This window comes from Sprattus sprattus (assembly GCF_963457725.1).
Source record: "Sprattus sprattus genome assembly, chromosome: 17".
In the NCBI taxonomy this organism is placed as follows: domain Eukaryota; kingdom Metazoa; phylum Chordata; class Actinopteri; order Clupeiformes; family Clupeidae; genus Sprattus; species Sprattus sprattus.
Genome location: NC_137915.1, coordinates 17,954,806 through 17,967,312, shown reverse-complemented (window position 1 = coordinate 17,967,312; position 12,507 = coordinate 17,954,806). Strand labels below are relative to the sequence as shown.

General features: G+C 41.1%; 1 protein-coding gene across 1 annotated transcript in view; it reads right to left on the bottom strand.

Moving 5' to 3' along the window:
* Positions 1–7,663, bottom strand: part of LOC308378480 (piezo-type mechanosensitive ion channel component 2-like) — a gene marked incomplete at its 5' end in the record, with an annotated part of 111,520 nt that extends 103,857 nt beyond the window's left edge. The window contains one exon of the mRNA XM_080855416.1: positions 7,600–7,663. Coding sequence (XP_080711542.1) covers positions 7,600–7,663 — 64 coding nt within the window. The remainder of the gene's footprint in view (positions 1–7,599) is intronic.
* Between the last annotated feature and the right edge of the window lie 4,844 nt (positions 7,664–12,507).

Below are 12,507 nucleotides of genomic sequence, written 5' to 3'. Positions count from 1 at the left end.
CTTTACCACCCACGTCTCCGTGCCATCCCACCTGTTGGCAGGTACACACCCTCAAAGCGTTAATATGCGACTCTACTCAAATGCGCCCCCTTAGTAAATACCGTTTTATGTTTACGACCGCTATTTTACGCCAGAAATGGGCGCAATCCTGTTAGTAAATCAGGCCCCAAGTGTTTAATATATCTATGGTATTTACAAATGTTCGATAGTTTTAATACCAGCAACTAAAAAAATCTTAAAAGAGCCATTGCAACAAGTGTGCAGACTTTATGAAAGGCTAATGGCAAAAATGTGCATCAACCAACCTTGCAAGCAGTTCCGGAAGGAAAAAGAGATGATGTCTAACGACAGCACTGCAGCTCATCAAGGCACTAGCTGAGCCTACTGCTTCAGATGACCAGCCCGTTTACTTAAAACTACTCCTAAGTAGAATCGTAGCCACTGCCAGTAAGTTGGTAGGTTGATAATAAGACGCTGATTGGGCTGATTTAATTTCTGATTGGACTGATTTAATTTTTCTCTCAACTAGTTATTAACAATTTGTGTAGCTGAATTGTCAAGGAATAGACGAAGCTTCTGTACCAGAACGTGTGTCTGTTCTGTGTTCTGTGGATGAAGCATTTGATTTGTGTTGCATAATGTTGACTGCTTTATGTGATGGTTGTGCCATGGTTTTCTGTACACTTGGCCTGGATTTTAACCTTGCCTCAGGTTTAAAAATAATTGTGGTTATGATGTAGCATTTCATCTTGGTTGCGAATTGGTACATTTCCTAGATGGCCTGAGAATGTTGCATAATTTTGAGGGGGCCCTTGGAATAGGTGTAGCCTCAGTGCCCTTAGTGTTCTTAATCGGACCCTGTAAATAAGTAGGAAAAGGTATATAATGAGAGTATACAATATGATTATATAAAATAAGTTTGAATAGAAAAGTAATGTGAGCCACACATACTTTTTCTGTAATTCTTTCTGAGGGTGAGAACTAAGCTGTCCAGAGTGAAAAAACATTAAGGCACGATTGAGGTCATCCTGGCCCTTAAATGGCATACATGCACAAAGATATGGAGGATTCCAGTCACGCAGGACAAATTTAATCTCTAACTAGCGAGTATCACAACCAATGGCTTCATGCAGTATATCTTGCAGGATCACCATAGTAACACCTCCTCTTTATGGTTGACCTTCAGCATCAACATGTCCGTCAACATTGCTGACAAACAAACCAGGTATGCAGCTGCCTATGTTAGCGAGCATTGGCTATTCGCTGACAGCCCGCGCTGCGCAGGCAAAACAGTGGTTGAAGCAAACCACTAACACCTGGTGAGGCAAAAGCTCCGTTTTCCTGTGGATTCCACATAGGAATACATTTTATAACATCCAAAAATATATCAGTTTGCCAGTCTGCCCTGAAGAAAGAAAAAAGTTATAACATGCAGGCACCTTAACCAGAAGAGGATACCCTCTACAGTATTACATGTGTGTGCAAATAATTGCTTTGAAAATGTTGTGTTTGAGATGTACAAAGTCTATTTTCTTTTCAAATATTTTTGACTAGATTGAACACACACTTTGTGAGGGGAGATATACAGTTGGCCTGTTTCTTGTAGTCTCCCTTTAATTGCTAAAGTGGGGTGGGGGGGGTGGAGAAAAAACCCTGCTTGGATTTAGTGTGGTTAGGGGACCCTGCACAAAAGGGTCCTTTCAGGTGTCAGAGTGTATTTCAGTGGCCTAGCTGTCAGATTACACACAGGAAACGGTTAAGATAAAACTGGATGAATGGTGCGTCTATGAGGCTGAGGGGCAGAGAGAGAGTAACACCCCAGAGGAAGGCACGGCAGATCAAACCTCACGTTCGTCTAAATAAATATGTGTTTTATAGTCGCTTTCATGGACAATTCTTGGTTTTCATCAGAGATGTATTTGCCCATAATTCTACAGGGGAGTCATACAAAGCATAGCTATGGTCTGGAGAAACTGATACCTGTTCTGAGATCATGTTTGATACATTTTAATGAGAACTGTACTTGGGTTTGGGGATTTCCATGCAACTAACAATGCCATACTTCTGAGTCTTTTTTTAAAGAAAATGGTTGTATCTTTTTATCAAATGATACAGTGTTTGGCCAAACCAGCATATAGTTCAGTTGTCCCCTAATAAGTCGCCAAGAGAGAAAATAAATTGCTTTATGTAACTTAACAAAAAGAAGCTAAACATGAGTTTTCCTCTGTGGCTGTACAGGCACTTTTTTTGTAGCTTTGAAGCTTTGAAGTCAGCCCTTATTCAGGAGTGTGAATCATGCCTCAAATGACACATTCAGTCTGGTTCACAGGGTCAACTCATTCTCTCTTTTCCCCTCAGTATGTGTTCGTATGCTCAAAGACCGTGATGGTGGCCAAGGAGGTACAAAAGATTCAGACAGCAGACTGGTCCTAAATGGGGCATTGTGGTGAGAAGTCTTACCTCAGAATACTGACTAAGCCAAATTGATAATTGGGTGGCACTGGGCTTGATGTTTAATTAGCCTGCTTCTGTAAAAAAAAAAAGCCATGCACAGGATGGGGGGTGTAACCGAGATTTGTTGGGGTGTAGGCCGGCCCCTAACACCCCATGTCAACACAGATAGACCAATCATAGGCTTTCAGGAACACCGTGGACAATGGAATGAGCAGACGACTGCTGATGACTGAAATGAGTTCAGCATGTGGGGTTTTAATTACACCATCCTTACTTGAATGCCCCCGCCCACCGTCTCCATCGCTCATATATAAACATGTCCCCATTGCCTAAACCATGACTCGACCAAAACATTTGTGACACGAGACCTCAAAGCCATGACCTCTGACCGTGAAAAAGTGCCACGTGAGAAGCCCCCAAACCCAACCCCGCATCCCACCCCACTTCACCACCACCACACCCCCGCCCCACCACCCCCACCAACACCGACCCCCACCCTCCAACCTTATTCTACTTGAACTACTGTCATGGGCCATTTGGTGTACTGTGTGACTAATGGAGCCAGAGCACAACAACATGCACAGATGCTCAAGGTCGTTAAAAAACCCAGGTGGGCTGGGTTTTTAAACCCACTGGGCAGGGATGGTTATGGAATGGTGGTTCCTCTGTGCTGGGTGAGCAAAGGAAACGTAATAGCTGTTTCAGAAAGAACTGAAAGTAGCGTCATTAAATTGCAATTACAAAAACACCCTGTCTGTTTGTTTGAGTCCCGCGTCAGGGAGAGACTCCGAAAGAAGTCCTGGTTCGACCTCTCAACGCGACTCAATCTTGGCGTCTGCCAGTTCAAGGAAAGAAAAAGGAAGCATGGCGCACGAATGCTGGCTCATTTAAATGCTCATCTCCATGGTTTAATCAGGGGATGTGGAAGGATGCCACGCAAAGAGGCAGTAGCGGGCACAAATATTTACCAGAGCCGACACTGCTCTCAAGTCGACGAGTTTTCCGTGATAAGGCAGGGGAGCAGGGGTGCCGATCAACTTTAAGTGACTTGGCCTTTCCACATCAAAGCTGCCCTGCACAAACACAGGCTGGCGCTTGCTGCTGATGCATGGCCCCCCTATTCACAGCGCCTCTCTCTAAGTAAAGTTTATCGTCCCTAGTATACATCCTGTAGCTTCACAAACAAAATGTTTATCCCGAAGCGAAAAATAACCAAGAGACCCTTAAGTCAAAGTCCAAACAACATAAAACTAAAAAACCTTTCGCATCCGAATTGGAAAGGTTAAAAGGTTTGCAAAGGTAATGTTGTTTGAAAAGGAACATTTCCTTGGGATTAAGCCAGACATCCTTCCTCTCTATTTCTAATTTATTTTGCTTCCTTTGGAGTGCACACGCTTGTGTTGTGTTGATCTGTTAATGCTTTTTCGGTTATGGAGGTGCTCTGATAAAATGTCATAGATTGTACTGAAGGTAATCCGATGTAGTGATTGTATCAAGCCCACATTATGATTTTGGGAACTTTACGTCAGTGCAGTAGATCTTATTAGAATCACTCGAGGGTAATCTCACAAGACATCTCACAAAACGAACAAACATGTTGACTTAACTTCATACCATCTCACTGCACTTTTCACTGCAAATCCTGCCAGTATATTTCTGAAAGCCACTTGTGGGTTTAGCAACAGTTTTTTGTAATCAATTGCCCATTGTATTACATAAAGAAAAACTCTTTGGAGATGCCATCTTCTCCTTTGAACAAGCAAATAATTTCCTGCGACCTCTATTTTTATCTCTAAAGAGATAAACAGACACTGTCCTCTTCAGAGACAAAAAAGAATCGACTGTTTGTGGTGTGTGAGAAAATTCTCTTCAACTACTTTGACAACAGTAGGAGGCTTTAGCAGTCCAGCCCAAGAGAATCTATGTAAACAGGACTTTCAGATAATGAGTCAGTGCATGAGTCATGACAACTGCACGTTGAGGATGGCAAACAGTATCTGTGAAGAGACGAGTTTCAAAGCTCATCTTCTGTCACTCTGGAAAAAAAGCCTCTGGTGAAAGCCCACCCCAATCGAAACAGTAGTTTAAAGGACGCAGAAACGCTCAGCGTTTACATCTGATATTCATAGAGTGGTGAGGAGAGCAGAAAAGGAGAGTGGGAACTTGACGAAAGGACGGGAAAAAACAGATCACACACTGCTGCCAAAATGCAACAATCACCCCTTTATGAGTGAATTATATTAATGTCAATAACGTTTAGAGGTCTAATTGCTGGACAAAGTTCAGCCCTCAGTCATGTAATCCATTTCTACTAAGTAAAATAGAACAGATGCATCGGAGATGGCATTTTCTGTCTTGGGGGCACAGTGGTGTTGAGAATAGGAATTATTCTCAACTAGATTATATTGGTTGACATACACAAAATGCTTATGTCTATAATGCTATTCATGATGTGAATCAGACATTTTGAGTAGAGACAGTCACTTTTTGAAAACAGACAACGTACTCTGCATTCCTATAAGTAATAAATAACAGCTTTCTTGAAAATGCTGCTACAAGTTTAAAAGGTAGTGCAGCACTTTCAAAAAGAATGAACCCACTCATCATGAAATTGACAATGCTGTGCTCTTTTGTATGTTTCTGCCATAACATAGTTATAATATGATTATGTTACTATTATGACAAATGGTCGATATAGTGTTCCAAACTGTTTTTGTGTGGATATTCTATATTGAATCTTGCCATGTTTCTGGTCAAGTTTCAAGCCATCCACGTCATGTTGGTCGTTTTTTAGGAGTAAAAGAGTGTTCAAATGTTTTTTCTTTCTGTAGTTGGCTTTAGCCTAGCAGTCCTGCCGATATTGAAATCCCAGCAGGTGTGCTACGACCTCTGTCTTCCTGCTCCACCACAATTACTTCCTGTGCACCCCTCATCAGAGGGGCATTTATCCTAACTGCTCCTCTAGGCCATGAGTCCCTAACTGCCCCTCTATGGTCATGTTGATGGGGGGCAATTAAGGCATTAGATCTGAACAATGGCAACTTAGTCAAGCAGTTTTACACGCACCAAAAAAAATTACCAGGAGAAAGTATATCTCCCCTATCTGATTTCTCCTCTTGAAGATGGTGACCGCAGTTTGAGAAAAATCCCAAACTGTAGCGCTGGGGCATCGTATTTCTAAATATTGAGACCACTGGTTTACAGGAACAGGGTTTTTGGTTGAATGATTAATCTGTGTACATTTTGACCTTGAGTTTGTTTAAGTTTTTTAGTCTGCCAGGGATAATAGTGAGCGCTGCCTCCCGCTGGCCTCATTCAGCTAACCATCTCCTTCAAATTACCTTTTCAATTTGAGCATGGCACTTGGACACGCAGGGAATCTATTCAGAGCATTTGGATGAGATACCTGTGGTGCACTCCTCCCCGCCTCAGAAAGAAGGGGATGAAAAAAAAGTATTCTGTGCTGAGAATCCTCACACTTCACCACTCCCATACTCTACTCACATTCCCACAAGCCTTGCATCCAAATGACAGCTCTTCCACAGACACACATCGTCATCATCATCACCATCCTCATCATCATAACAGTATCACAAAGGGAATTCTATACCAGCAAATCTGACCAAAGATCTGTCTGACTCTTTTACACCTCTTTTTCTTCTTCCCTGTTTTAAAACCCCTCATAGCCTGTCTGTGTGTTGACCAGCACATACTGTACACCCACCTGTTGGCCCCGGAGATGAGAAGGGAAAGGAGGGGAAGTGAAGGGAAAACAGAGCAAGGCCAACCAACGCTGTGTGCGCAGTCTGGCGCTGGGTCTACTTAATCAGGAGTAATCAAATAAACAGTCCTCATACTGCACTGCCTTGTGTCCCCCCCCCCCCCCCCCCCTCACACACACACACACACACACACACACACACACACACACACACACACTCCCCATTTCTACACGTGCTGAGGCCCAATGTCAAGTCTGGTGACTAACTAGAAGGATGTGCTCTGTTGGCTCCAAACCGCCAGAGAGGCAGAGATGGAGAGAGAGAGAGAAAGAGAGAGAGAGAGAGAGAGGGCGCTCCGTGCTGTTTGTGTACGGGAGACAGGTTACCGACACTGAAGCATTTGTGTGTAGAACAGCAAACAACTAAGAGTAGGCAATGAACACATTTTGGGGGGTGGGATGGTGGATGTGGAGGGGGGTGGGTTGGTATGAGGCTGTCTTAGTCACAGGCCCCATTGCCATATAGAAGCTTCTGGAGAACCTCACCTCAAGGGCACAGACCAAACCTCATTTTAATGTCCAATAAGTACATCTTAACACATGGAAAAGTTCTTGAACAGAGTTATTGTATTTCAGTTTACATTACTGCCAGTAACAACATTATATCTGATCGTTCTTATTAGTTATTGGCTTGACATCTACTGACCTGAAATGCAGTCACAAAATCTGTAGCAGATCATTGGAAAGTAATTTTTATCCAAAGGCCTGTATACTGTATTTATATATAGCCTTCTAATCAAATATGTTATACAACTTGAGTAACTGTATTGAGAATTTTGGAGATTAAAGAATGGAGAATGTTTTGACGAAAATAGGTATAAAAAACGAAAGTAAACTAGAATTACAGTAAGCTTTCATTGCATTTCAAGCACAGTCAATAACATGTAAATTCAGAACGAGTTGGACTACTATTTTATAATCGTTACAGATTTTCACAGAATATTTGAATCCTATAGAAAAGGTGATGGCAACATTAAGGTAATCTACCTAAGCTTCAATGGTTTTTGCATAATGTCATAAGATGTAATGTCACAAAAAGTATGCATAATAATAATAATAATAATAATAATAATACTACTTATAATAGAAATAATAATTATAATCCTTTCGCTATCATCTTAAATGTTTAATAATTAATACACACTGTAGACCTGCTATTATAAAGTTAAATCTTCGCAACCATATTATAAGACATTCAAAATATAGCTATCTTCTGCAAAAAAAAACTTTTAAACGGAATTTCAATAATGTTATTCACTTTTTCCTCATTAACAACACTTTTTCATCACAATAAAATGTAACGGCACATAACGGTCTGTAAATGTGCCTGCAAGGCAGCGTTGCCTGTCTACGAGGTAACTTACCTGCTGCAAGACACACTGGAAGAAGCAATCTGAAGATCAATCCACACACCACCTCGGAAGCCATGGCTTCGGATCAGTGAAATGCAAACCAGATAATATGACTTTTATATTCAGAAGAAAATGCGCCTCAAGTCCAGTCTTTGCCAAACTCAAGCGGAGAGGGCATGGTCATGCTGGTGCCCTCTATGGCATCCTTGGGTTACGAGCCCTCTCGGTGATCCATAAATTCCGAAAAGTTCTCGCACCACAGCGCCTTCTGCCCTAGTTTCGACACCCAACATCTGAGACCCCAAACATCTGTTGCACAGCTCCTCAACTCAGATATGCGAGACGTGAAACTTCTGTAAACAAGCTAGCGACTTTGAAAAGTGTCAATATAAAAAGAGCAGAAAACGGCGCTTTCCGCTCACTGTCAATGTCCGTTGACAGAGGATGACATATATCTCAAGTAAACACCTCGTCTTTTCTGATAAGCGAAGTTACAAGTCAGCAAATCTATGAAAGCGTGAAAAATTTCGTAAAGAGTCGTCATTTGCCACAGTTCTGTTTGATAACGTTAGAAAGCACATCAGCTGAATATGTCGTGTGCAATTCCCTCCTTGGAACAGACTAGTAGTAGCCTGACGCACGCTGCAATCCTGGCACAGCTGTAATTGTCTGTCTATCTGATTACGGTTTCTCCTCCTCAATGAAAAGTTTGCGGGACCACCCTGTAACTGACAAATGACCCCACCATTCAGAAGTCAAGGAGGAAGCTGGAGGCAGAAGCTCGGTCCCAATCAGGAGTGGGAGCCCTGCACTGGGCTGGACCCGACGTTATGTGTGTGCTCTCCGCTCCTCCCCCGAGGCCGCCGCAGGCGTGGCTGCCGCATTCCAAGCCCTCCTCTTGGGTCAGGTAACTCAAACTCTTGCAGATTCCAGACAGTAGTGATATGAAAAGACAAACAGGACATAAAATGCACAGGAAAATTACACAAGAAAGGCTTTTATAGTTTCTGTACAATTGACTTGCTTGTTACTTAATTTGAAAGAAAAGGGAAAGTTAATATAATCTATAGCCTACGGACTGAGCAGACCAGGTGGACAGCTCAACGTATATGCTCTAAAAACTTAAAGAAATGTAGCCTATATAAAATCAGGTGTTGAATGATAGGAACTGCTTGTCACTTTTTAATACAAATACAATGCCTATTCCTTTCACTAATGCGATTTCGCAATTGTCAATAAATGTAGGCTACCTTCACCCGGCTGGACAGATGTTCCGGACGATGTTCTGAGCAGAACAGCACCATCTGTCGACATGAATTATAATCACAGCTAAAATAGTGCATGTCTAAGAGGTAGTCAGAAATAAAGAAAAAAGAAAACTGTATGCTGGCTTGAATATTTCAATCAAAATATAGCTTCGACAAAACACTATAAAGCTACCTTTATCTGGTTAATGTATTGTTAAAGTTACTTTTATCTGGTAATGTATTTTTGCGTGAGTTACTTTCAAGGTTATTTTGTTTGTTATATTATCTTCTGCTTGAATAGTACTCCTTAAATACACTTAAACTCCTAACCTCTCAAGCATTTCAGTCTATTGTGACAAAAAGATATTTTCGTTGCATCGTGTCATTCAATAACACAGCTTTTGTGTGGAACAGAACAGAACTGAAAATAAAAATAGAAAAAACTATTTCATTGCTCTCTTACAAGAGGGCAAATGTGCTGATCTAATTAGTTATGGCCGCCTTTCCAAGGGATATGATATCAAAGGCAAATCCAACACAAACATAACTGGGGATATCAGAGGGATGTGTTGCCTTTTTCGGACAGAATAACAGATGAAACATATGGTATGCATTTCGCACAATGTTCCATTTTATTAATATCAGTTGTGACCACACCATTCAAATATCCAGTGTATGCACAGTGAATACTACAATTACAAAACATAGGGATATACTGGGAAAGACAAGATAGGGTTGAGTACACGGCAGGGTTGTGTCGCTCTCATAGATGGGTATGGTTAAGGCATTTCATAAAGATTTCAACAGAATGACAAAACTTTTCAGCTATCTCATTCGCTTTAAAATGAAGGATGTCTAAACAAAGTACATTCACACAAAGATGGTAGACTTCACGATTGATTTGGTTGCATCAGAGTTAGCCAAATGAACCAAAATCTCTTCTAATCACTTGAATGTTTAATCCCTTTGAGCTCCCTGCATAAGTGCATAATCATCCTTCTGGAGGTATTCCTTATGCCTTTGTAGTTGCAAAGGTACAATACACTACTCATTATATCATTTGAACTGCATGTGTGAATGTGAATGAAATATGAATGCATTGTATTACATTAAAAATGTTATGCGTATTCATCAGTTGCAATGATATATTCGGTGGGAAGTATTATTGTTTGTCCACACAAAACAGACAGTCTGAAAACACAGGAGGTGTTTTAACCTCTTGTTGCCATGTATTTCCTGTACAACTATCATCAAAACTGTGCTTTAACCGGTTATAACTATATAGCTACTTCACAGCTATCATCAACATCACATTGAAAGACCTTAGAGACACTGCTTTGTGCAATCAGTAGTTTTATTGTCAGTCACAGTGAGAGTGAACCAGGATACAATTATTACTGTGTGAACTGCACTGAAGCCAACTAGAAAATCGTGTGAAATATTAGATGAAACCTTAATATGTGTCTTTATTGAGTGTTCCATATTAGAAAACATAAAAAACTGGAATACAGACAAAAGTTAAAACTGCAGTGTGTAGCTGGTAAGATAGTGTTACCTCAATAACAGTATTGGCTAGCCATACAAAAGCTACCAGATGTTCACCAGTTCAAACTAAACCCCTGATTTGGTGGGGTAAAATGCTGGGGACATTACAGATTCATCTTGAAAGATATGCACATGTCTGTTGAATTGATATAAATAAACAGCCATAAAGTAGATAGAGAACCTTCCAGATTTCTTTTGAGAATGCAGTTCATTTTTCATAAACTTCTCATTCTCATTTGCTTACTGTCTCCACATAGGGTCTGAAACATTGAGTCAAGAGAATTCTCATGATTGTTAATGGCCGAAAGTCTGCTTGACAGTCATGAAAGTAGTCTTTTTGGGGCAATTATAATCACACTGTAAAATAATTTGCTCTGCCAAGTAAAAAAAATAAATGACGTTTTCTGTCTTCCCCACAAATAGTTTCTTAATGATAAATTACTCAGATTTGGAATTTAACATTGAGAGCAGAAAGATAATCCATAATCCAGTATCACTTTGTTTTGTTCAGCAGCACAAAAGTATAGTAGTACTTTTTAACAGGGGGTTTATTGTTAGTGTGTTGATTTTTTGCATTCAGGGCATTAAAGATAGTCAGTATTGCATACAAGGACACTGCAGATAGTGTGTGTGTGGCAGGATTGTGTGAATCTGAGGTAAGAGGCTGAAGGTCAAAGTTCAGGTGAAGCTTCAGGATAGGACACTGGGGTCATGGTCATCTCGCTCGTAGCTGATTGGCTGCAGTTGCCTGACGACATAATCCGCCATCTCTCTGGATCCGGCAGCCACAACCCGCCTGGACATGAGGTCAAGAGGACCCCCTTTCACAAGTGAAAAATCACTGGGTTAGTGCATAAAGGCTCACACATGTCCCCCCCCCCCCCCTCACACACACACACACACACTCACACACACGTACACAGATATGCTCACTGACACATGGGTATACACATGCATGCCCATGGACTGTCCAACTCATAGAAAAGATTATCCTCATTGACATGCACACACTCACACACACAGAAAAAGCAGTTGTACATACACACACACATACAATCTAAAGCTTAAAGCAGCATCATCAGAATGGAAAAGGTCATTTGGACACATTTTCACTCAGGCAAAGCTGAGGACACCCCCAGGCTTAACAGCGCTCTCCACTGTGGGCCTGACAGCTAGGCAGCGTTGACAGGCCCCCTTGTTGTCTCTGCCTGCGTGCTCGAGACCGCAGCGGGAGTGACAGTGGGACCACATGATCGCGACCTCACAGACCTCACCAACACTGCCTCTTTGTGTACGGGCCGGCCGGGAAGAAAAAAAGATGAGGCCAGCAAACGCATGCATTCTCATATGCATGCACATGCACGTACACATATACACACAGTCAAAGGTATGCATATGTGAGTGCACACACACACACACACAGACATGCCCGTGTTCATTCATTACTCTTTGTGAACATTTCCCATCACTAAACAATCCCTACACTCTTACTCTTACCAATACATTCCATTCTTTACACTGAACTCATAACGTGAGTGACAGATTCAATAACTAGAATAACTAAATTTGGGAAACAGGGATTTTTTTTTTCCATGTTACAAAAGATATGCCTGCTTAATACCCAAATCTGTCCATGACAAACCATACACAATGTTTGATTACAAGCTCATGTTTGGAATTTTGCTTTGATTTAGGGTTCATCTCCCTCTGAATACAAATATGGTTACACAATATATCTCCCATAATGACTGCTAGGGCTGGAAGACTTCAGTTCCCTGATTACATTTGGATTCAGAAATGTAACTATTACGAAAAGTGAATGTATCCACAAAGAATATTGACTTGGTGATCTAGGTCACCTAAGGGTTATAAATGAATACAATTTATACATATAAATCCATGCCTATAAATGAATACATATAACTGAATACAAATCATATAAATGAATATAATACATTTATATATCAAATTAAATGATAAAACAACAGCTTTGAAAGTTTCCATCTCAAGATGCACCTTTCATTACTTCATCAGGAAACATCCTACAAAAATCACTCTGGGTGTCTGCCCCCCCCCCCAACACACACACCACCTTTTCACAGAAGTGTGCCACTCTATCTATCTAAAT